This window comes from Hippopotamus amphibius, chromosome 13 (genome assembly GCF_030028045.1).
Source record: "Hippopotamus amphibius kiboko isolate mHipAmp2 chromosome 13, mHipAmp2.hap2, whole genome shotgun sequence".
Classification (NCBI taxonomy): domain Eukaryota; kingdom Metazoa; phylum Chordata; class Mammalia; order Artiodactyla; family Hippopotamidae; genus Hippopotamus; species Hippopotamus amphibius.
In genome coordinates this window covers 38,640,314-38,662,344 of record NC_080198.1, presented here as the reverse complement: position 1 = coordinate 38,662,344, position 22,031 = coordinate 38,640,314, and the positions used below count along the sequence as shown (strand labels likewise).

Here is a 22,031-nt window from a genome sequence, read left to right as displayed (position 1 = left end):
CAGGCCCAGGAATGGTCTCTCACGTCCATGACTATACTCCTCAATCCGGACTCAGACTCGCCCAGACCCCAGACTCACATCTTCACCAGGGTCTCCAGGCTCCCCTGCACGGCCAGCTTCACCCTGCATAGAGAGAGGTGGTGAGGGTGTCTGGCCACCCCAACCGTACCCCACCCTGCCCAATGCTCAGGCCCCGGGCACCTCACCTTCTCACCCCGCGGCCCCGGCAGTCCTCGGTCACCTTTGGCTCCCTGTGGATACAGGGGTCAGGAGGACACATGCGTGTCAGGGTCACAGACAGATGAGACTTAAAGAGGGAGCATGAGGCCCTGGGCCATGTGGGGCGTGTTATAGAAAATGAGGGTCACATGTGCTTTGGGGGTTCCACACTCACCGGCTCTCCCACTAGGTCTCCAGCCAGGCCTCCAGGGGCGCCCTGACGAGGGAAAGGGCTCAGTGGGATTCCTCAGCCCCTACCCCTGGCCCCGCCCCCCGGGGCCTCCCACACACTCACCTTCTCTCCCTTTGCTCCAGGGAGCCCGACCACCGCCTGCAGGGAACATGTGGTGAGTTACCTCGCCTCCTGCCAACTCCTCACCCCACCCCAGCATCCAGATGAAAGGGGAAAACCAGGCTTGGGGGTGGGGCAGAGGAGCTGATGCAGAAGGTGGGGGTCAGGATCAAAGATCACCTGTCCAGGGGTCCCCATGGGTCCAGGCTCTCCTTTAGGTCCGACAGGGCCAGGCAGACCTGGTGACCCCTAGGGCAGAACAGCGGGTGGAAATCAGTGCCTCTCTGCCCCCCTGCCCCTTCTGCCCAGCCCTCTTCTTCCTCCAGGCACATGGCTGGCACAGGCTGCATCACACGCCTGCAGCGAGCTCCCCCCAGAACACACACCGGCACTCCAGGGGCTCCTCTGTCTCCGTCTTTCCCACCGGTACCATCACGACCTGGCGCTCCCGGCTTCCCCGTCTCCCCCTGAGAGGGGAGAGCTCTGTCAGGGGCCTGCCCGCTGCCTCCTGACCCCTGGAGCCCAGCCCTGACCCCCAGGACTTACCACTTGTCCAGGCAAACCTGGTGCCCCCTGAGGACCCTGAAGGAAACAAGTTAGATGTGAGAGGGACGTGGAGTGCATGGGACCCAGAGGGCAGGGACACGCTGTCCCTGCAGGGGCCTCACTCACCACAAGGCCTGAAGGGCCAGGGGGGCCAGGAAGTCCCACAGCTCCAGTAGGTCCAGGCAGGCCCTGGAGGAAAAAAAAAAGTTCAGGGCAGTGCCAATCCCACCCAGCTCCCTGTGACTAACCCATAGGCTGGACCACTCACCCGTCCTGGTGGTCCTGTCTCTCCGGGCTCCCCCTGCCAAAACCCCAGAGACTGCATGACCACACAGATGAACAAGAGGCCCCCCAGCTCCCGTCCATAAGCAGAGCCCACATGGACAGGGCACCTTGGTGCTCAGTCGCATTGCAGGGCAGTGACATCCCCAGAGGTTAGGAGGGGTTATCTTGGTGCAGACAGGCTTCTCTGAGCCACCACCTCCTCCCAGCCACACACCCACACATGCCTATACTCACCTTCAGACCAGAAGGTCCCTGGGGTCCCGCAGGGCCAGCAAGACCCTAGAAAAAAGTATCAAGGGCAGGAAACGGGTCAGAGTTATCCACCTGGACTCATGGATTAACACAAACAAGTTCTCTACCTGATTCATCAGTGGGGACCGATGCCTGTCCCACCCCCACCAGCCAGTGCTTCCCCATCACTCACTGGGGCACCGGGTGGTCCAGGGTCTCCATGGCCACCCTGTTGGAGACACAGAGAGTCAGATGAGGGGGAGCCAGTCCCACCCTGTCAGGGAAACTGAGGCAGTACTGCCCAATGTAGGGGTTGCCCATCACAGGATGAGAGCAGGAGGTAGCAGGATTCTGGGGTACTCACCATTGGGCCAGGGGCCCCCCTCGGACCTTGCAGACCCTGGATAGAGAAGGGGGCTGTTGAGCCTCAAGCTGGCCTCAGTTGGGCCTGTTCCTGCCCTCTGGAGACCTGAGCCTGGGGGCCCCACTTCTGCACCCCCACCCCTCCCAGGCACAAATCAACCCATACCCACGGACTGCCCCTCATGGACAACACATATGGGCCTGTGCGCACACACAGCCATCACACACCTGCACTCAGCCCTGGGCACCCAGCCACCGCACCCCGTCACTGGCCACTGGTGACACGTGCACACAGTGGCCAGCACACAGCGAGGGGTAGCTGCTCCCCAGAATCTCAGCCAGGCTATTCCTGCCACCACTCACCGGCTTCCCCTCAGGTCCAGCCACACCACGCTCTCCTGGTAGACCCTAGAGAGAACACGTTTAAGGCCACACTGTCCTCGTTCCCCATCCCAGCTTCCCCCTAGACAGTCCCAGGCAGAGCAGAGTCCAGCCCACACAACGCAAGTAAGACCATGTGCTTGCACACCCGTGGCTCTTGGGGCAAGGACTCACCGGGCTGCCATTTTGACCCCTCAGTCCAGGCTCTCCCTGGTCTCCCTTGATGCCTGGCTCACCCTGCAAGTGGAGTGTCGTACCTTGAGCCCCCATCACTGCCAGGTACCCACGGACATACCACCCCGGCATGCCTCCCGCAGAAGAGGGGAAACATATGGTGGGGTGGGAGGCCTCACCCTGTCTCCTTTGGGGCCTCGGTTGCCATCACTGCCTGGCTCCCCCTGTGGGGATGACATGTCAAGCCAGGCCCTCGTGCCATGGCAGGGGTGGCCCCCAGTTTGATCCCACACACTGACCTTAGCGCCTTTGAATCCAGGGGGTCCTTGTTCTCTAGAGAGTCCAGAACCGGGCTCGTCCACGGCCACCTACAAGCACAAGGTCACAGGGGAGAGATGGGTTTGTCACAGAAGCATGGCGGGGGTCATCCCAGATCACGGGATCCCAGAGGGTTGTGGGGTCAGAGTCGCCATATGGGATTTCTGAGGCCCAAGCCAATGGTGGCCTCTTGGTGACAGCAGTCACAGGCTTGGGCAGAGATGGGGTGATCACCTTGGGGCCAGGAGGTCCGGCGGGTCCAGGGAGGCCAGGAGGGCCATCTCTGCCCTGCAGAAAAGAAGGAAATGGGTGGCCACCCCAGCACAGCCCACAGGCATTCCCGCCCAATAAAGCCCCATCCAGCTCACCTGTTCTCCACGTTCTCCTTTCTCTCCCCGTTCTCCCTGAAGTGCAAATAACAGGGTGGTGCCTATGCCCATGGGGAGTCCTGCTCCTCCTGACCCCACTTCCCCGTCCGTCCCAGCCAGCCCCCAGGCTCACCCTCTCTCCTGGTCTTCCTGCCTCCCCCACACTCCCAGCTGGGCCTGGGAGCCCAGGGATACCAGGCTTTCCAGGCTCCCCGGCAAGGCCAGGAGGTCCAGGGAGGCCCCTCTCCCCAAGGGCCAGGCCAGGTGGCCCCTGAGGGCCGGGGTCTCCACGATCTCCCTTTAGCCCGCGTTCTCCAGAAAAGCCAGTGGGGCCCTAGAGGAACAAAAGAGTAAATGCTGGTGTCAACCACAGCCTCCACAGGATAGCCCCCGCTGAGAAGCCCACACATACCTGCTTGCCTGGGGGGCCCTGCTCGCCTGGGTCCCCCTTAGGGCCACGACGCCGGTCAGGTACAGGCAGGAAGCTGCCAGAGCTCTCTTCCCAGGTCTCCACCATCTCCCGCAGGGCAGATGTCTGAGTGACAGCAACGGGTCAGAAGAGCAGGGCCACTGCTGCAGCTACCCACGCCCTGGCCCGGCCCTGTGGGCATCACTTATCCCATGGGGCTCCCACCAGCCCCCGTGCCCAGCCCCCAAACAACCTACCTTGATGCCAATATTTTCCAGCAACCGCTCCACATTCTGGGAACACAAACTGGGTGAGGGGCTGTCCATAGAGGAGAAGGCCCCACACTGCCCCCCAAAACAGACTTCATACCCTCTTCCCCAGGCCTCTTGCCCAGAGGCCCCTTTAGCCCTTGGTTGAGGCAGCTGGAGGCCACTGGAAGCCCCTCCCAGCATGTGCCCGTTGCCCAGGTTCCCCTCAGTGTAGGCTACAGCAATCCCAACAGGGCAGGGGGCCGAGCACACAGGACAGCACCTGTGGGGCCGCGTGGCAAGCAGAAGGGGACAGACATCGCTCCTACAGGCATGCACATGACAGCAAGGACCAGGTGCCAGGCTTCACTCACCGCCATGCTCCCAGGCTCTCCTCTCAGGCCACGCTCTCCAGGGAGGCCCTGAAGACACCAAGAGACAAGCTGCTGGACCCGGCCTGGGGGCATGTGCGTGCATGTGTGGCTGCTATGGCCACCGGGGCAAGTGAAGAAGGTGGGGGCCTCACCTGCTCCCCTCTGGGTCCGGTCTCCCCACGGTCACCCTGAGAAAAAGAATGACCAGTGGGGACAAGGTCCCCACTCTGGGCAGCCCCTCACCATACCCTCCACCCAGCATCTGCACACTTACCTTGGGGCCTGAACTTCCCGGGATGCCAGGAAAACCCTGAGATGTGACAGAGCACAAAGAGGTCACCCAGGATCATGGCCTCCCAGCGTGGTGACATAATGGCCCCTGTTGCTCCCAAGTCCTGGAACCACCATGGATACTCACCTGGCCAGGAGGGCCGACCTGCCCTGGGAGGCCCGGGGGGCCCTGGAGTCCAGGACTACCAGGAGCGCCACGCTCACCCTTGGGGCCGTCACGACCCTGTGGAGGATGTAGCCAGCATCAGGACCCTGAGACCCCAGAAAGGAGTGGAGCCACATATCACAGGGTCAGGGTCAGGGGTCAGAGGTTGCAGAAGACTCCAATACTCACTTCTCTCCCAGGGGCACCCGAATCTCCCTTCTCTCCCTAAGGAAGACAAGAGTACTTCAGACACCGCCCCAATCTGAGCCAGAGCAGACTTCAAGTGAGGGGACTCACCTTCCTCCCATCTTCTCCAGGGTCCCCAGGTTCTCCCTGTGGGCAGAGGACTCACATCAGACCCCAAAGAATTAAAAATTAAGAATTATTAGGTCTTGGTATCTGTCTGCAAGTCCTATGTGTACCTTATTATGTGTGGCCATATATATACGAGTGACTGTGGATACAAATGCGTATGTCGGAATGTCCCCACATATACCACATGTCAGAGCCTTGGATGTGTGTCTCACCACATCTCCACAGAGGTCCACGTGCAGCCCTGGGGCTGTGTCATAGCATGGACCTGAGTGTGGGTGGAGGTGTTTGTGTATCAACGTCTTCAGTGCCCCTGAAAGCAGGCTTCGCACCTGTGTGTCTGCACCTCTCCATCTGTGTCTGCACCTCTCCATCTGTGTCTGTGGCTCTTCGCCTGTGCCCATGGCTGTGGTTATTTTAGCCTGTGTTGGCCCATCCAGGCATAGGTCGGCACATCCACCTAACTCACCGTGTCTGTGAAGCTGCCTATGTGTGCACGTAGACGTGTTTCAGGATGTATGTATGTATGGGCTAGGTACTCGGGTGTCAGCACATGTCAGCACACGTCCGTGTGTGTGCCCCACGTGTACTGCACATCTGGGCTGTGTCCATGTGCTAGCATTTTTCAGAGGTTTCACTGTATTTACCCTGGACACTCACATTTTTCCCATTCAAGCCAGGCTTGCCATCATCACCTGGCTTCCCCTGTGGGAACAGATCATTGGTCAGAAGTCAGGGTTGGGATGAGGGCAGTAAGGGGGCAAAAGGATACCAAGAAAGTGGGACTCACCAGTGCTCCAGGGGGACCAGGGGGACCAGAGGGGCCCTGTTCTCCTCGAAGGCCCGGAAGTCCCTAGGAAAAGTTTTTGTTAGGATTGAGAGGGCCACTGAGATATCCCCTGGGACATATCCACGGACGTGGAGAACCCCACTAAGAACCTCCTCTACTGTAGAGAGCCCCCAGAAGTGGGAGGTGACATTGAGGTCCTGAGGCTGAGACTGGATAGGGTAGGGGGCCCCCTGCTGAAACTCGCAAGGGAAGAACCTTCAGGATTTGGGGGTCCTACGATAGCCCCCCAGGCCGAGAAGTTCAGAAAGCAGGACTCTGCTCAAACCTGCCTGCCAGGGACTGGGACCCTCCCAAGGACAGGGCTGGACCAATTCCCCCTACTCCCACTGATGCTGTGACTATGACGACCAGGCTACAGTTTCTGCTGGACCCCTGAGCCGCCCTCCACCCTAACAGCTCCCCTTACTTACATCTCTCCCCGGGTCCCCAGGCTTGCCCACAGCACCCTGAGGAGAGACTGAAGTCAGGGAGCCTGCCGTGGTCATGGGGTCAGGGGCACTGCCCACTGACAGGGCCACTAGTTCCTGTGAACCCAAAGCCTGCCAGGCAGTAACATCCCCCACCCAGGCAGGGTAGCAGGAGAAGTCACAGATAACCCATCTGGCCCCCGAGTTCATCAAGACCCAGAAGACTCCAGTGAGACTGGGGCCATATGAAGGGGCAAGGGGAGGGGCGCAGCAAGGCAGTGGCTGCCACGACTCACAGGCAGCCCAGGGGGGCCAGGGGTTCCTGCTTTCCCATCCAGCCCACTGCGGCCGTCCAGGCCAGGGGGGCCCCGGTCACCCTGAGGAAAACAGAGTGGTAAGAGGCCTCGAAGGATGAGATGGATCTGAGAGCCCAGGCTCACAGTCGGAAAACCTCCATGCCCTCTCACCTTTTCTCCTGCTGGGCCTCGAACACCTGGGTCCCCCTGAAGGGAACAAGGTCAGTGAGAGGTGAGGGCAAGATGGGAACTTAGGCTGATGGGGCAAAGTGCGTCACTCACCTGTGGGCCTGGGGGTCCCCGGAGTCCACTGATGCCCTGAGGACAGGGGAAGGAAGAAATCAGAGCAGGCTTTCCCAGGCCCACATGTTCCCATGGGATGAGCCACACTCACCCTCTCCCCAGAAGCTCCAGGGGGGCCAGGGTCACCCTTGGGTCCTCGAGGACCCTCCTGTCCACGGTCCCCAGGCTCTCCCTGTGGCAGAGACAAACGTGTTAAGGGAACAGCACTCGTGCCACAGGCATGCCCAAGGCAGAATCTGTCATGGGGGCACTGAGATGCTTTCCTATGCTCACAGCTTCACTCCACCCACAGAACATGATACCTTCTCTCCGGCTCCAAGTGCTGAGTCCACCTGTAGGGGGAATGGCCAGTGAGAAGAATAGTTCAACTAGGGGCAGAGGAGTTGGTGAAGATCAGTGAAGACATCAGGGGGCAGTGGGGGAAGTGGCAGTCAGTGGAAGGAACGAGGGGACACTGTGTGGGACCAACAGGGGCCGGTGAGGGAGATGACAGAGGAACCGACCCAGTCAACCCTTACCAGCCGTCCAGGAGGTCCTGGGGGACCCTAGGAAAGGAAATAATTGTAGTCAACAGGAGCCCTGTGGCCCCATGGTATGGCTCAGGTTTGCCTCAAGATCAGCTCTGCTCCCAGATTCCCTGCACCCTGATGCCAAACCCCAGAAGCTGGGTCAGGCCTGGAGGTGGCCACCAGGGTTCCCAATCTTGATGGACCTCCAGGCCCTTAATGGAGGTGCTGAGCAGACTGAGCACTGGAACCCTGCATCCCTCCCTAGCCCAGAACACCAGCACTACTCACCGGCTCCCCACGGTCACCCTTGGGTCCAGATGGTCCAGGGCTCCCCTGCAGAAAGTCAGAGGGTCAGGGTCCGTGAGGAGAGGCAACAGTTTGGGGGAGCTTTGGAAACACCCTAAGGACTCATGGGGATCCTGGTGACCTTTAGGGGTTGTGATGAAGGGGTCACAGGAAATGAGGATTATGAGGGTTTAGCATTGCAGGGTTGGGGTGGCAGGGTCAGAGGCTGGGAGCTGGATGGTTGGGGATTGAAGCTGAGGTTAGAGTTCAGGGGTCAGAGGTCAGGACTTACGTTTCGTCCATCCTCTCCAGGATCTCCCTGGTCTCCCTTCTCACCCACGGGCCCCCGAGCTCCAGGTGCCCCCTGAGAAGAGCAGCTGGTCTGAGACAGATCCTCCCAGCATTTTGCAGATTCAACCGTGAACCCGATACTGCCCCAGGTTCTCCATCACCCCGGAAACCAGGTCATAGTTTCCCATCACCACATGCCTCCCTCCACACTCTCCCATCACCTTTTCTCCCATCAGAGTTTCCCATCACCTTCTTGCCCGCCTCCTACAAGTTCTCTCATCACCCCCCTTACTTCTCCCCACAAAGCCTCACCCGAAGGCCACGCTCGCCAGCTTTTCCAGGTAAACCTGGTTCACCCTGGTGATGGAGAGAACACCACATCAAACAGGTAAGTTAGGCTCAAACTAACTCAGGGAGTGGTGGCAGAGAAGGGCTTGGGTACCAACTGGACAGGAGGCAGGGGCATGGACTGGATAACCTGGTGGAGCCCCCAGCCCCCCGGGATCACAGTTCAAGGGTAAAGGATCAGAAATCACAGTGGGAAGGAATCTCACCGGAGGACCCTCGTCACCTTTCTCTCCAACTTCACCCTGTGAGACGTGAGAGTCAGCCCTGGTCCCCAAACCCCCAAGGGTGCCAGCAAAACCCTATTCCCCATCCCGCAGCACTCCCCCAGTCCAGTCCTCTTACATCTCGTCCTCGGGGGCCGACGGGTCCTGGGGAACCAGGCCGCCCAGGGTCTCCCTTCTCTCCGGGAGGCCCTGAGTCACCCTGTGGGGGAGGCAAGAGTGATGCGGCACATACAGCCAGCCCTTGAGGAGAGGTGACCCCAGAAGCCTTGATGTTACCCAAGGTCACAGGTACTCACCGGGGGTCCTGCTCTGCCAGTGAGGCCAATGGGACCCTGCAGGGCATGGGGAGGAGGGGCAGGACTTAGTTGGGGCTCCCAGGCACCACCTGTTCTCCTCTGTCACACTCCCCATCCTCACATTTACTCACCCTGTCTCCAGGGTCTCCCTTGGGGCCAGGGTCTCCAGGAAGGACCAAGCCAGGTAGGCCCTATAGAAGGAAGGATCAGAGGTCGGGGGACACAACCGTCACCTGCCCTACCCGCTACCTGCACTTGCTCACACTTACCCGTTCCCCTTTGACTCCGGTCGCTCCTTTGGGCCCCGGGAGCCCAACATCTCCCTGGAGGTGACAAAGACCACCAGCATCAGCCACAGTCTCTATGACCCCCACCACCCAGCAATCACGCCACAACTGTCATGACCTCCAGGGGCCTCCAAGCAGGCCCAGAGGCAGGCCCTATGACCTTGATTTCAACCCTGTAACAGCCTCCCTTCACTCTCACCAGACTTACCTTCTCTCCTTTGGCCCCAGCACCCCCAGGTCCCTGAAAACAAACAGGACAGACATGGCGTGGCCCCACCTAGGGACCACAGCACTACAGCCTTGATTGGGATTGGGGTAACAAAGAACCAGAAGTCTCTGCCCAGAGGTCACAGGGTCACTGCTGGGAGCAGGGCAGGGGTCACACAGGGCTCATGACCTGTATGGAGGTCATGGGGTCACAGGATCACAGCCAGGAGTTGCAAGGCATGTTACAGCATGAGTCACAGAGCTCTGAGCCAGTCCAGGGTCCCAAGGTTATAGGCTCACAGCCTGGAATGCTGGTTTCCAGGCAGGTCACACTGCTCAAGGGGTTGTGCTGTGATCGGAGACCCACCCTCCCTTCACTCACCACTGCGGGGTCCCCAGGGCGACCAGGCTCCCCCTGCGGAGAAAGGGGAGGGACAGGGATGGGTCAGGGACCCACCTAGGAACTCAAGGTCCCAGTATCCCACCTGCCACAATCCCTGGTACCGAGGAGACTGACCCCCAGCCCAAGACTCACCTTCTCTCCTCGGCGGCCAGTGGGTCCTGGTGGCCCCTGCACGTGGAGAAAGTGTGAGTGCAGGACGGGGGGGAACACATGAAAGCCCCACTCCAGATCCCACAGTCACATACTTACTTCAGGACCCTCAGGTCCAGGATGTCCAGCAACTCCTGGCGGCCCCTGGGGAAGAGGAGCAGAAATGCTAACCCAGGTGGGTGGGGGCAGGGGGATTAGGGCAGACAAGTGCTGGAGGTTCAGGATGGGGGTCACAGAAGATCAGGATTTAGGTCGGCAGGGGTCAAACTCGGCAGGAAGGCAGAGACCAGGTCAGTGGAAGTCAAGGTCAGTTCAGCAGGGTCAGAAAGCTAAAAGCAGGTCCCTGGGGTTGAGGGTTAGAGCCCACAAGAGCAGAGGTTAGGAGTCATGTGAGGACGGGTGGAGGGCCAGGGGCAGTGGAGATCAAGGGCAAGAAGTCAGAACCAGGAGGGGTACGGAGCTAAGGTCAGCTGGCACTGGCATTGTGGTCAGTTGGCTCACCTGTGGCCCCACTGGGCCAGGGGATCCACGTTCACCCTGATGGAACAGAATGGGTCAGAGCTGAGTCTGGCCCCAGACCCTCTAGGGCCCTGAGAGCCCCCGAGGCTGCGCTTACCTTTTCTCCAGTCTCACCCACGGCCCCTGTTAGTCCTCGGTCACCCTGAGGGGAGAGAGATAGGAGAGGGGCCTTCACTGTCGAACCCCAGACAAGGTATCTCAAATTCCAATCATCTGCCTCTGAAACCACAGCCTCTGACCTGGAGAGAACCCTTAGCTCCTGATCCTCTCGCCTTCACTAATCCTATAGGGGTCCCAGTGTGTCACCCTCTCATACCTGACCCCTCCCAAAATGGCACTTACTTTGGGGCCAGTGTCTCCTGGAAGTCCCCGTAGGCCCTGAAAGGGGTTCAGAGATTAGGGTTTGGGAATAAGGATGGAGCAGAGGGTTGATAGCTGAGGATGGGAGCTGAAGCTATGCCCACCACACTCAGAAGCCCTGGTCCCCACACTTACCCGCTCACCCGGGGTCCCAGGTTGTCCTGGGAGGCCTGGGGCTCCATCCTCACAGTCACCCTGAAGGAGAAACAGATGGGTAGATGACCCTGCTCTCAGCACCCAAAGGCCTCCACCCCAGAACTGGGACACCAAGAGGTCAGGTCTCCCACCTTTTCTCCTTTTTCTCCAGGGGGGCCAACTGAGCCTTGGGGTCCAGGGCTTCCAGGAAGACCCTAAGAGGAAGTGAGTAAAAATGTGAGCCCCAAACTGAGGTCCAGCACCCACCCACTGCCCCAACAGAGCCCCCAGCTCCTCTACCCACACCCCAGAGCACGGTCCCCCGGGTCCCCAGCAGAGCCTCAGTGCTCCCTCACCGGCAGCCCAGGCTCCCCTAGAATAGTGCTGCCATCACCTGGTCCAGGGGGACCCTGGGAAAGAACAGCAGGTCAGGGGATGGCCAGAGGGAATCAGATTCCAAGCCACCCCCAGCATACCTCGTGCCTCACTTACCCGCTCCCCACGATCACCTTTCTCACCCTGCAAGAGAGATCATGACCCATGACCCTGGACTACACCTCCACATCCCAAGATCCCAGGAGGAATGAGGGTCTTGGGGTCAAATTGGATTACAAAGATCATGGAGGAACTGAGGAGTTATAGGTGGGTGAGGGGGGTGGTTAAGAGGAGGTCTCATGGGCTCAGAGTGACCAGTAGGGGGGTTGTGTGTGTTCAAATGAGGTCACCAGGTCACTCGATCACGTGGAGGTGATGAGACCATATGGTGGTCATGCTGTCACCTTCACAGCTGTTCCAGGAAATCCTGGGGGACCACGGGGTCCTGGGTCTCCCAATGGGCCACGAGATCCAGGGGGACCCTGATGGAAGAGACAAAGTATAAAGTACAACACCATAGACACTCCCCCACTGGTTCCTCCACCACACATCACCCCCCCCCCCGCCCCCCCCATACTCTAGAACTTACTGGAGGTCCAGTGTCCCCTTTCCGTCCAGGAAGCCCTGGGCCCTCGCCTCCAATGATTCGTCCAGGCTCTCCCTGCAGGACACAAAATAGCAGGCAGGATTCAGGGTCTGGGAGCCTTGAGGTGGGAGAAGCCCCTAGAGGTCCCCAGCTATTCCTCATCATGCCTTAGGCCCTACACGGTGTCTGGCCTGGGGCAACCCTGCTCCTCCCTGGTTTCCTCCCCTCCCTCCTTCACCTACCTGCTCTCCCTTTGGGCCTCGAGGCCCTCGCTCTCCCTGAGGACAAAACAGAGCAAAGGGTGATGCTTGGTCTCAGTGCATTTCAGGTGGGCCCCCACAGGCCAACCCTGCTCCGCCACCCCAGGTCCCCACCCTGCAGAAAGAGCTCTAGGAAGATGCTGGGAGGGACAGCAACTTACTGGTTCTCCACGAGGGCCAGGCAACCCTGGGGAGCCCTGTAATTGGAGGCCAGAGTCAGACCAATCAGACCATCCCACCTACCCAAGCAAAGCATCTCCCCATGTGAGCTGCGAGGGCAAGGCTTGCTCACCTTCAGGCCAGGGTTTCCAGGAGTCCCAGGGCGGCCAGGGCTGCCTGGAGGCCCATCTGCCCCAGGGAAGCCCTAAGGAGGCAAAGAGGTCAGGGCAGGAAGGGACCCTCCCTCAGTGGCCCTGGTTTGCTGGAGGAGCCCCGACTGACTATTCTTCACCTGGACCCTTCACCTCAAGGGCTCTCTGAATGTTGCTGGGGGTAGAGCAGTGGGGCAGAGAAGCTGCCCCTCTGAGCTGAACAGAGCCAAAGCCCAGGCACAAAGACAGTGATGAGATCAGGGCCTTCCCTGCCTTTAGGACTTGGAACTTCCACCTGGGCTCTCCAGGAGATCTTGAAACCCCACTGCCCCCCCTCCCCCACTTCAGACCCTTCCCCAAAGTCTCTGCTATGGTTTATAACATCCACTTAGGCTTCTAGGAATACTCTGTGTTTATAACTCTGTTTTTTCATTCTCTCTTCTAAAAACCCTGCAGAAGCTTTGAAGATTGTCTAAGGGGAACCTCAATGGTCTCTACACTCACCCTCTCACCCTTCGCAGTGGGACTTCCAGGAGGTCCCTGGGGGCCAGGAGCACCAATCCTGCCCTGAGAGGAGACAGCAGGTGAGGAGGCAGTATGCCGGTCAGGGTGCAGAGGACAGGTGTGGGGAGGCACTCACCGGGAGGCCAGGGGGGCCAGGAAACCCAGCTTGTCCTTTCAGGCCCTAGGAAGGGTGATCAGTGAGCCCTGTGCTGCTGACCGCCCCCCTCCCCCACTGAGCCCTCCAACCCATTCTCTACCCCCCACCAGAGCCACTCACCATCTCTCCAGGTTCCCCCTTCTGGCCCTGGGGAAAGATGTGTCAGGCGAGGGTCAGAGTGGCTAGCTCCAGGAGTGGCCCTCACCCACCCTCTCAACCCTGGACACTTACCTTTGGACAAAGCACTGAGCAAGGCTCTGGCTGTAGCTGTGGACACAGGGTCTCCTTGAGGTCAGGCAGTTCTACCAAGAGCCCCCACACCCGCTCTTTTTCACCACTTAGTCCCCCAGAGGCCCCTTCCAAACCTGGGTGGTCAAAGCTGTCTGACACAGGGCTGTTGCCAGACTACTGACTGCCCGGTCCAAGCTTAGACCATCATCCACGGCAAAGAAGGTCTGGGCAGAGTCCGTGCCCGGCACCAAGCGACGCAGCTGTTCTGGGTCAGCTCCTGCCAGGCCCAGCATCATCACTTTGAGCCCTAAGGAGGGGTCCAGCAGCCTGCATGACCACCCTGCTGGGGCCAGCCCTGTTCCCAGGCCCCATTCCCACCAGCCCTGCTCCTCACCAGCAGCCTGGGCCTCACGGATAGAGCTGAAGATGTCACCTCTCAAGGGCTCATCCACCAGCAAAACCATCACTCCCGGCACATGCCGGCGGCGTCCAGGAGCGTCTGGTGCCAACAGGTATCTGTGAGCTGTAACCACAGCTGCGCCTGGGAGAAAAGACATGTCAGAACCCAGGAGCACCAAGCCCCCAATGGGAAAGCCCCAAAAATCCATGACCAAGGCAGTCCTTACCCAGGTTGTTCCCACTTGGGTCTGTGTATGGGATGTTGTGGATCTTCTGCCGGATGACACCAAGGTCATGGGAGCTGTTCAGTGAGAACAGTGGGGAAGGCCGGTGACTGTAGGACAGGAGGCCAACCTAGGGTGGGGAGACCACAGAGCCTGGGGAGGATGACACAGCAGGGACAGGGGACACAGAGCCTGAGGGGAGACACAGAGCCTAAGGTGTGTAACTAAACCTGAACTATTAGGGGGGCAGCAGTGATGGTAGGATACGGAGCCAACCAGCAAGTGAGGAGATCTGGAGCCTGGGGAAGGGCTGGGAGAAAGCCTGGACCAGTGGTGGGGCAGGGAAATGGTGTGGGGCCAGGGGTGGGCAGGGACAAGAAGGAGTTTGGCTGTCTCTGGGGCCAAACCTGGACGGCCTGTGGCCCAAGAGGCCCAAGTGCAGACACCAGATGTTCCAGGGCTCGCTTCACAGCCTCTGAGCGGTGAGCATTGTCTCGAGTGGTATGCAGCAGGAACACCACGTCCATCAGGCCATGGGGGCACGCTGGAGGAAGGGGGCTGAGTCACTGAAGCCGTCGGCCCATCTAGCTACTCTCTTAGGCCCCTCCCACTGTGCCCACCATACCTGGGTTCCGTGTGACAGAGGCCTCAGGATCCTGTACACCCTCTCGGACAGGTGTCAGGGAGAAGATGTAGGAGATGCCGGGCTCTAGCCCTGTCACCCGCTGGGAGCTTGAAATCCCTGGAAGTGTCTGTGAGGCCCCAAGCAATTCTGCAGAAGACAGAGCTCAGTTAAACAAGAGGTCTGCCATGGAGCCCCCACTGCCAGCCCACCCCAACCCTGGCCTCCTCTTCACCTTGGCCAGGGCCTCTGAGTGGCCGCCAGGATAGGATGTAATTGGATACCCCAGACACCGGGGTCCAGGCCAGAGTCACTGAATCAATTGAGGTATCTACAACACGCAGTTCAGTGCTTGGGACACGAGGTGACTCTGAAGGAGGAATCAAAGACCAGGGATCAGAGTCTATGTCCCGAGAACCCAGAGGAGAGAGAACTAAGGAGATCCTGGGGCAGATTCATCTTAGTGAAGGAAGTGTCACCAGAGGTCATGCTGGGATCACCCTGGGTCAGGAATGGTAGGGGAGCTACAGGAGGAGTCACTCAGGGTCATGGGGTGCAGGAAATCAGGATGGGTCATCAGTAGGGGTAAGAGCACACCAGTGTATGCAGTTACTTCCGAGGGGGGCCCTTCTCCAGCCGTCCCCAAGACGCTCAGCCATATGCGGTAGTGGGTCGCTGGCTCCAGTCCATCCAGCTCATAGCTGCTGAGTTCCGGCCCCAGGACCCGGGACTGTTCTTGGCCACCTGGGGCAGGCATGAGAGTGGGGGCAGGGGCACTTTAGGAGTGTGCTACCTACCTACCGGCATTAATGGACACACCCACCTACCTTACTGACAATGACCCCGCCAGCCTCACTGACTGACCCTGCTGATGGGGTCCACCCTCCTGACATCTTCCTCATTCTCACTGCCCCTGCCCGACTGACCCTCATTGATCCCACGCACCTAGATGACTGATACCAGGTACCTTCAGCGATCCCGCAGACCCCCACTGACAGACCCTGCCCACTCTCACTGATTTCGCTGACCCCACCCCCAGCCACTCCCCATTGGTCCCTAACCCCGCTACCGGGGGCACCTCTCACCCTCAGGTCGCCAACGCAGACGGAAGCCGCGTGCGCCGGGCGCCGGCTGCCAGCGCAGCCTCAGCGAGTGCTCCCCTCGCTGCACTACACCAAGCGTTTCCAGGGCTGGTGGAGCCTCAGGTGCTAGAGAGAAAGCACAAGAATCAGGGAGGCTCCGCCCCCACTGATCTCTGTGCCAATCCCAGACCAACCCGGGAACACGCCCCGCCCCGCACCGGCCCGACTGCTCAACCCAGGCTGCATCCCTCCTCCCCCTGAAGACCCCGCCCCCACAGGCCCACTGCCAATCCCTGGACCCTTTCCATTCCCGAGCGCAAACCCCGCCCCCAAACCGTCCAGAGCACCAATCCAAGGCTCGCGCCAGCCCGAGCTCTGCCTACGCGTGGTGACGACAATGGAGACAGGTGCGCCCTCACGGTCTCCTACAAGCGCAGTCACTCTCACTGAGTAGCTGACTCCGCCTTCGAGGCCCCGTATTTCTGCGGAGTCTGTGTTTCCTGGGAGCACCTGCTGTCTCGTGGGGCCACCTGGCCAGGCAACAATAGGGCAACGGTCAGGGATAGGGGTGACGGATCAGAGGGGGCAATCCCAGCCAGGAAGGGCAAGGACAGGGTCAGGGAACCATACCCTCGCTGCGGCCCCAGGCCAGTCTGTAGGCTGTGGCTCCAGTAACCCCCACCCAGGTGACCCGCAGAACATCACTGGAAGCGTTGAGGATCTGCAGCTTTGACACACTGCCCACAGGCTGAGGGTCTGGGGGCAGACGCAGGGAAAAGGATCAGGGGCGACTGGATGGCTGGCAGAGAACAGGGTGGCAGAAAAGACATGCTCAATGCAGGGAGGTCTATCTGAAGGTCATTATGAGGTTACTGTGGATGGGTCAGTGTAGGCAACTCCTGAATGGGAGAAGATCAGTGCCTTAGAGTGAGCAGCGTGGAGCAGCCAGGAGGTCACTGTGGGTGGAATCCTAGTCAATGTAGGGTAGCTCAGTGTGGGAAGAGGAGTCATGAGAAGAGCTGTGATGGAGCTATGATGGCTGCTGGAGCAGTCAGGAAAACACAGCAGGATGGGATAGCCAATGAGATGTGGTTGTCAGCTGGCCAGGGTCCACTTACCAGTCCTTACAACCACAGAGGCAGGGGTCCCATCCACACCAGCCACACGGGCCCACACACGCACTGTGTACTCGGTATCTGGCTCCAGCCCATCCAGCTCAGCCACTGTGGTCTCGCCAGAAACCAACTGGGATTTCTCTGGGCCTAGGAAGTGAGGATGAAGGTGGCTCTAGGACTAGCTAGACTCTGCCCCCAATGTCCCACCTGGACCCCTAAGAAATCCCCGCTCCCATTACATCCAGACCTGCCCCCCACAACCTCCAAAACCTCTGGTCCCTTCCCAAACCCCTGGTCCCCACCGCGGCCTGAGTGCCAGGAGACCCTGTATCCTGTGGCACCAGGAACCCTGTTCCAGGTGATGGCGACAGATGAACTGCTGACTTGAGTCACACGGACCGTCCTCACTGGGCCCAGTGGATCTGGTGGGGAAGCAATGGGGAGTCTCTTGGAAGAGGCAGTGGAGGGTCTGATGGGGGAGGTGTTGAGGGACATCTAATAGAGGAAGGCAATGGGAGTCTAATGGGAGGCAGAGTTTTGATAAGGGGAGGCAGTGAATGGGTCAAATGGGGAAGGAGTGGGGGTTCTGACAGAGGGGATAGTGGAAATCTGAGGTGGCAGGTGATAGGAATCTGGGAAACCAGAGGGTCTGACAGAGAAGATAACAGGGTTCTGATGGAGGCATTAGGAGGCAGTGAGGGGGTCTGACAAAGAAAAAAGTGTAAGTCTAAGAGGAGGGTCAGGTCCGGCAGAAAAGGCAGTGGGGTCTGAGAGATGAGGTGGTGGAAATCTGAGGGCAAGAATAGTGGGGCGTCAGGGGAGAGGCAGAAGAATCTGAAGAAGGCAGTGTCTTAAAAGGAGGCAAGTGAGACTGAAGAGGGAAGCAGGGCCTCTGAGGGAGGAGGCAGTGGGGATCTAAAGAGGAGACTGGGAGTTCTGTAGAGAAACAAGTGTCAGAGAGGGAAGGCATAGGGATCTGAAGGGGCACAGGAGAGAGAGAGCCAAGGGGCTGGGTCAGGCCCTGACCAGTTTGAGCCACGATGACTGCAGGCAGGCCCTCCTCTCTCCCTCGCAATGCTGACACAGCCACCTGGTAGGAGGTTCCAGGTCTCAGCCCCACGATGTCTGTGGCAGTAGACTCGGAGGGCAATGTCTGGCTGGACTCCAGACCTGGTATCAGAGAGAAATGTTGGCATGGCTCCTGCCTGCCCCTTGGTCCCCCATACCCTGATCATCCCCCTCAGCAACGCTCCCACACACCCCACACTGACCATTGTCTGTCCTCCAGCTAACCCGAAATCCACTGGCTCCAGGGACAGGTCCCCAGGCCACCCTCACTCGCGATACATCTGATGCCACGACCCGCAGCCCTGGGATGGCAAGTGGGGTTTCTGGCTCTGGGGATTAAAGATAGGGGTCAGGGATCAAAACCAGGACCAGAGTGAGTCAAGCAGCTGTCCCCCACAGCCCTCCTGCAGTGCTCACCCCGGCGGACAGTGAGGACGCTGGCACCGCCCTCTTGGGTGCCTACTCGAGCTGACACCCGCACTGTGTAGCTCAGCCCAGCCCGGACGTCATCCAAGTCAAAAGCTGTCTGACTCCCAGGAAGCACCAGGCTCCGCTCAATCCCTATGGGAGAAGGTAGGATAGGCAGGCAGGAGTCCATGAGAGATGGCGATGTGGGATGAAGGTGGCCAGTGATGGACAGAGATACAAGATGAAAAGAGTCAGTGAGGGATGGAACATGGGATGGAAAGGGTGAGAGATAAGGACAGGGGATAACAGGAGTCAGTGATGGACAGTGACACAGGATAACAGGGGCCAGTGATGAATGGGGGCACATCATGATAGCAGTCAGTGGACAGGGACATAGATGTAGGATGTCAGAAGTCAGTGGACAGCGATATGAGTTGACAGGTGATGTGGGGTCAGTATTAGATGGGGATATGGGAGGACAGTAGTCGCAGCTAAGGTTATAGAAGATCAGGGGTTGAGCTTGTGGTTATGGAGAAGGGTGAAAGCCACGAGGGAGTGGAGACGGACCCAGGTGAAGAGACAGGCAGGGTTAAGGCAGGAGGAAGACAGACACTGTGACAGGTCTGGGTTCAGTGCCACCTTGGGAGATGGATGGACAGGGAGACAGGAGGGGGCTGTAGAGACCCAGGAGTGGAAAGAGATGTGCTAAGGGTGCAGTCAGACCCCGAGGGCTGGCACTTTAGTGCGTGTACGGCTCTGGCTGTGTCCCCCTCACCCTGGGTGCTGCGCACGGTGATGCGGTACTCAGTGGCACTGGGAACTGGGCTCCAGGACACTCGTACCCTCTGCCCAGGCAGCTCGGTGGCCTGTAGGTCTGTCACAGGGCCCACGGGGAGCTCTGGCCCTGTTGGACAGCACAGCATGAGAGGCAGCCTGGGGCCCCTGTACTTTCCCCTCTCACTTGGCCAGGCCCACACAGTCCTCACCAGTGGGGACCACAGTTGCAGGTGTGGCCACCTCGCGGCCCTCTAGCAGCGTGTAGAGTGTGAGGCGATACTCGGTGCCTGGCTGCAGCCCATCCAACTGGTAGCGGGTCACGTCAGAGGGCAGCACTACCTTCTGTGGCACCTCCAAGCCTGCAAGATGACAGGGTCAGGCTAGCTGAGGCCAGGCCCGGACCCAGCCGCCCACCCCGTCCCCCTGCACAGACCACTCTCACGCCGCCACTCCAGCCGGTAGCCACGAGCCTCAGGCACCACGTTCCAGGAAAGGAGGATGGATGTGGGGCCCAGGATGACGGGACGCAGGGTCTGCTCAACAGAAGTGTCTGCCCAGGGCACATGGGACGTCAGTGGTCTCTGTGCCCTGCCTGCCTGCCCACCCAGCCTGCAGAAAGCACCCGGCCTTCTCACCAGTGCGAGCAGTCAGGGAGGTGGCAGGCCCCACACTCCTGCCAAGCAGGGCACTCACGGTCACCTCATAGTCTGTGCCAGGCTCCAGGTCACGCAGCAACAGTGACCCCTGCCCAGGGCCCAGTTCCTGCTGCTGCGTGGCCCCACCTGCACGGGGGGCACAGAGGGGTCAGTAGGTCTTGCAGACTCAGGACCCTACGATTCTGTCTGAGGTGGAGGGACTTCCTTCAGCCCACACACCTCTCACTCACCGCTGAGGACCCGCCATGTCACACGGTAGCCAGTGGCACCTGGCACACTCCGCCAGGCCACCAGGAGGCTGTGGGCTGTGGTGTTCTGGATGGTCAGCTCCGGCCCCTCCTGAGCAGCTAGGGGAAGGTCCCACCAGGGATTAGTGAGTCCTGAGTGGGGAGGGGATACTGGGATGGGTGGTTAGGTGAGTGGGATCAGAGGTTAGCAGAACTGCTCACTCGTCCGAGCTGTCCCGCTCACGGCCTCCCCGATGCTGTTGGCGTAGAGGGCAACCACCATCACTTGGTACTCAGTCAGTGGCCGGAGACCCTGTAGCCGCACGCTGGTCTCACCAGCTGGGACGCTCACCTGCTCAGGATCAGAGGTCACTTCATCTTGCCCAGCTAAGTCCCCAGCCCTCCTCCTACCACTGCTGACATCCTTACCTCCCGCCGCTCACTTGACAGTGGCTGTCCCAGCCCCGTCAGCGGCGTGTACTGGACCTTGTAGCCAGTCACAGGGCCACTGGCCGCTGTCCACTGTACTCTCAAGGATTGACTGCCTGGCTCAGATAGCACCAGGTCTCGTGGACCGGAGGTCGAGTCCTCGGCTGGGAAAGGGGGCAGTCAGGCAACAGGCAAGAGGATCAGGGATCAGCACTTGTGGTACAGCACTGGGTCAAGGGTCAGGAGCACATGAGATGGAATTAGCACTCCCAGGTTGGGGTGCGGGTCAGGGCACACAGGGTAGTAGGAACTCACGGGGCAGGGTCACAGGCACACCACCAGCAGTTGTGCACACCCTCCGGGAAACGAGAGGCAACAGCGTTCTCAAGATGCTGAAGTCATTGACGAAGAAGAAGAAATCGCTGGTGGGCTGTGAGGCGATTCGCTTCAGCTCCTCAGGGTCGGCATTCTTGATCCCTGAGGTGATACCCAATCAGGGCTCAGCAGGCCACATGCCCTGTGACTCATCCCTGCCCCAGCTGACCTTACTCACCCCAGCTTCGTACTTACCCACAGCAAACAGCTTGACTCCCTGCCCCTTCAGCCTCTGGGCAGCTGCGTCCACCAGGTCCTGGGACTTCCCATCTGTGATGAGGATGCAGACCTGGAGCAGGTGCAAGGTCAAGTTAGGACTGCCTCAGGCACTTAACTTCGATCACCTTGGAAGGCATGGTAGGGTGAGAGATCACCTTGGGGACACCAGGTCGGGCCAGCTGGGGCAGGAAGACACGGTCAGCCACGTGGAGAATTGCAGCCCCAGTGCGCGTGTTGCCCCCCTTGTAGCTGAGCTCTCGGATGGCCCGGATCACATCACCTCCTGAGCCAAGCGCATCCAGGCCAAATTCTGTCCTGTGGGGAGGGGGGTGGCAGGAGGCTAGGGGCAGGACTTCCGGCCCTGGCCTCTGAGAGGCCTCTGGGGGAGGGTTGTGTGTAACAGGCCCCCTTGAGGGTCCTCTTGGTTCTGTGATTCCTGCCCTCCATCTCTGACGCTCCCAAGCTAATAAACTCCTTAGGTGCCCATCTGTGTCGTGCCTGTGGCTGGGCCTAGGCAGGCCTGAACCCCTTGGGGCTTCCAGGCTCAGGGACCAGGATGTCTGGTTAATGAAATAATGGTAGGAGGAAGGGCCTAGTTGTAGGGACGTGGACACTGGCCAGACAGGGAGGCCTTCTGCTGAGTGAGAGCCTGGAGGCATCAGGAGGCTAGAACATGGAGAGTCCAGCAGGCACAGGGCATCTCAAGCCCCTGGGTCCCCTCCTAGGTTCTTCATCTCCAGATGAGAAAGCACAGCCCCTGTCTTCAGCAGGGCACTAGTTTGGAGGGGTCTCAGATGTGAGGGCTCTACCTGGGAAATACCTGCTTCTGTCTTAAAAGGATGTCCTGGCTGGTGGGAGGGGGGATCCTGAGTTCTCTAAATCCTGACCTAGGAGTTTTAGGGCTCTCTGCTTCTGTCTGGGGGAGGGGTCCTGGTGGGTCCAGCTGTGGGGATCCACTCACCGCGGGTCGTCGCTGTACTGCACGGCAGCGAAGCGCACACCCTGTGCACCCGCTGCCCCGGAGAAGGGCAGCACCAGCCCCTCAAGGAAACCCCGCACCTCGCGGAAGTTGCTGCGGCCAATGGACGAGGAGCCGTCGAGTAGGAACACCATGTCAGCGGCATAAAGGCGCGTGCAGCTCACTGGGGCAGGGAAAAGCGATCAAGATTTCTTCTTGGGG

General features: G+C 59.7%; 1 protein-coding gene across 1 annotated transcript in view; it reads right to left on the bottom strand.

Moving 5' to 3' along the window:
* Positions 1-22,031, bottom strand: part of COL7A1 (collagen type VII alpha 1 chain) — a 30,676-nt gene that overhangs the window by 7,921 nt on the left and 724 nt on the right. Inside the window, exons 3-92 of the mRNA XM_057704925.1 lie at positions 21,813-21,993; positions 21,007-21,166; positions 20,828-20,921; positions 20,573-20,734; positions 20,258-20,421; positions 20,051-20,180; positions 19,832-19,948; positions 19,581-19,727; positions 19,379-19,495; positions 19,155-19,304; positions 18,944-19,072; positions 18,178-18,321; positions 17,964-18,089; positions 17,719-17,862; positions 16,995-17,114; positions 16,696-16,839; positions 16,208-16,333; positions 15,961-16,107; positions 15,581-15,703; positions 15,093-15,239; positions 14,731-14,865; positions 14,499-14,645; positions 14,281-14,417; positions 13,877-14,003; positions 13,645-13,791; positions 13,385-13,557; positions 13,251-13,286; positions 13,140-13,166; positions 12,999-13,043; positions 12,863-12,925; positions 12,340-12,411; positions 12,209-12,244; positions 12,030-12,065; positions 11,791-11,862; positions 11,606-11,683; positions 11,319-11,345; positions 11,183-11,236; positions 10,979-11,041; positions 10,827-10,886; positions 10,674-10,709; positions 10,429-10,473; positions 10,314-10,349; positions 9,912-9,956; positions 9,795-9,830; positions 9,642-9,674; positions 9,261-9,293; positions 9,035-9,088; positions 8,897-8,956; positions 8,766-8,801; positions 8,588-8,668; positions 8,452-8,487; positions 8,210-8,254; positions 7,899-7,970; positions 7,610-7,654; positions 7,331-7,357; positions 7,115-7,144; positions 6,904-6,984; positions 6,792-6,827; positions 6,681-6,716; positions 6,510-6,590; positions 6,217-6,252; positions 5,747-5,809; positions 5,617-5,661; positions 4,942-4,977; positions 4,834-4,869; positions 4,627-4,722; positions 4,483-4,518; positions 4,361-4,396; positions 4,209-4,256; positions 3,844-3,879; positions 3,590-3,712; positions 3,311-3,511; positions 3,178-3,213; positions 3,044-3,097; positions 2,791-2,859; positions 2,671-2,715; positions 2,492-2,554; positions 2,300-2,344; positions 1,938-1,973; positions 1,767-1,802; positions 1,577-1,621; positions 1,326-1,358; positions 1,184-1,246; positions 1,058-1,093; positions 898-978; positions 692-760; positions 515-550; positions 395-436; positions 207-251; positions 79-123 (exon numbers count right to left, since the gene is read on the bottom strand). Of these exons, the coding sequence (XP_057560908.1) occupies positions 79-123; positions 207-251; positions 395-436; positions 515-550; positions 692-760; positions 898-978; positions 1,058-1,093; positions 1,184-1,246; positions 1,326-1,358; positions 1,577-1,621; positions 1,767-1,802; positions 1,938-1,973; positions 2,300-2,344; positions 2,492-2,554; positions 2,671-2,715; positions 2,791-2,859; positions 3,044-3,097; positions 3,178-3,213; positions 3,311-3,511; positions 3,590-3,712; positions 3,844-3,879; positions 4,209-4,256; positions 4,361-4,396; positions 4,483-4,518; positions 4,627-4,722; positions 4,834-4,869; positions 4,942-4,977; positions 5,617-5,661; positions 5,747-5,809; positions 6,217-6,252; positions 6,510-6,590; positions 6,681-6,716; positions 6,792-6,827; positions 6,904-6,984; positions 7,115-7,144; positions 7,331-7,357; positions 7,610-7,654; positions 7,899-7,970; positions 8,210-8,254; positions 8,452-8,487; positions 8,588-8,668; positions 8,766-8,801; positions 8,897-8,956; positions 9,035-9,088; positions 9,261-9,293; positions 9,642-9,674; positions 9,795-9,830; positions 9,912-9,956; positions 10,314-10,349; positions 10,429-10,473; positions 10,674-10,709; positions 10,827-10,886; positions 10,979-11,041; positions 11,183-11,236; positions 11,319-11,345; positions 11,606-11,683; positions 11,791-11,862; positions 12,030-12,065; positions 12,209-12,244; positions 12,340-12,411; positions 12,863-12,925; positions 12,999-13,043; positions 13,140-13,166; positions 13,251-13,286; positions 13,385-13,557; positions 13,645-13,791; positions 13,877-14,003; positions 14,281-14,417; positions 14,499-14,645; positions 14,731-14,865; positions 15,093-15,239; positions 15,581-15,703; positions 15,961-16,107; positions 16,208-16,333; positions 16,696-16,839; positions 16,995-17,114; positions 17,719-17,862; positions 17,964-18,089; positions 18,178-18,321; positions 18,944-19,072; positions 19,155-19,304; positions 19,379-19,495; positions 19,581-19,727; positions 19,832-19,948; positions 20,051-20,180; positions 20,258-20,421; positions 20,573-20,734; positions 20,828-20,921; positions 21,007-21,166; positions 21,813-21,993 (6,962 nt within the window). The remainder of the gene's footprint in view (positions 1-78; positions 124-206; positions 252-394; positions 437-514; positions 551-691; positions 761-897; positions 979-1,057; positions 1,094-1,183; positions 1,247-1,325; positions 1,359-1,576; positions 1,622-1,766; positions 1,803-1,937; positions 1,974-2,299; positions 2,345-2,491; positions 2,555-2,670; positions 2,716-2,790; positions 2,860-3,043; positions 3,098-3,177; positions 3,214-3,310; positions 3,512-3,589; positions 3,713-3,843; positions 3,880-4,208; positions 4,257-4,360; positions 4,397-4,482; positions 4,519-4,626; positions 4,723-4,833; positions 4,870-4,941; positions 4,978-5,616; positions 5,662-5,746; positions 5,810-6,216; positions 6,253-6,509; positions 6,591-6,680; positions 6,717-6,791; positions 6,828-6,903; positions 6,985-7,114; positions 7,145-7,330; positions 7,358-7,609; positions 7,655-7,898; positions 7,971-8,209; positions 8,255-8,451; positions 8,488-8,587; positions 8,669-8,765; positions 8,802-8,896; positions 8,957-9,034; positions 9,089-9,260; positions 9,294-9,641; positions 9,675-9,794; positions 9,831-9,911; positions 9,957-10,313; positions 10,350-10,428; positions 10,474-10,673; positions 10,710-10,826; positions 10,887-10,978; positions 11,042-11,182; positions 11,237-11,318; positions 11,346-11,605; positions 11,684-11,790; positions 11,863-12,029; positions 12,066-12,208; positions 12,245-12,339; positions 12,412-12,862; positions 12,926-12,998; positions 13,044-13,139; positions 13,167-13,250; positions 13,287-13,384; positions 13,558-13,644; positions 13,792-13,876; positions 14,004-14,280; positions 14,418-14,498; positions 14,646-14,730; positions 14,866-15,092; positions 15,240-15,580; positions 15,704-15,960; positions 16,108-16,207; positions 16,334-16,695; positions 16,840-16,994; positions 17,115-17,718; positions 17,863-17,963; positions 18,090-18,177; positions 18,322-18,943; positions 19,073-19,154; positions 19,305-19,378; positions 19,496-19,580; positions 19,728-19,831; positions 19,949-20,050; positions 20,181-20,257; positions 20,422-20,572; positions 20,735-20,827; positions 20,922-21,006; positions 21,167-21,812; positions 21,994-22,031) is intronic.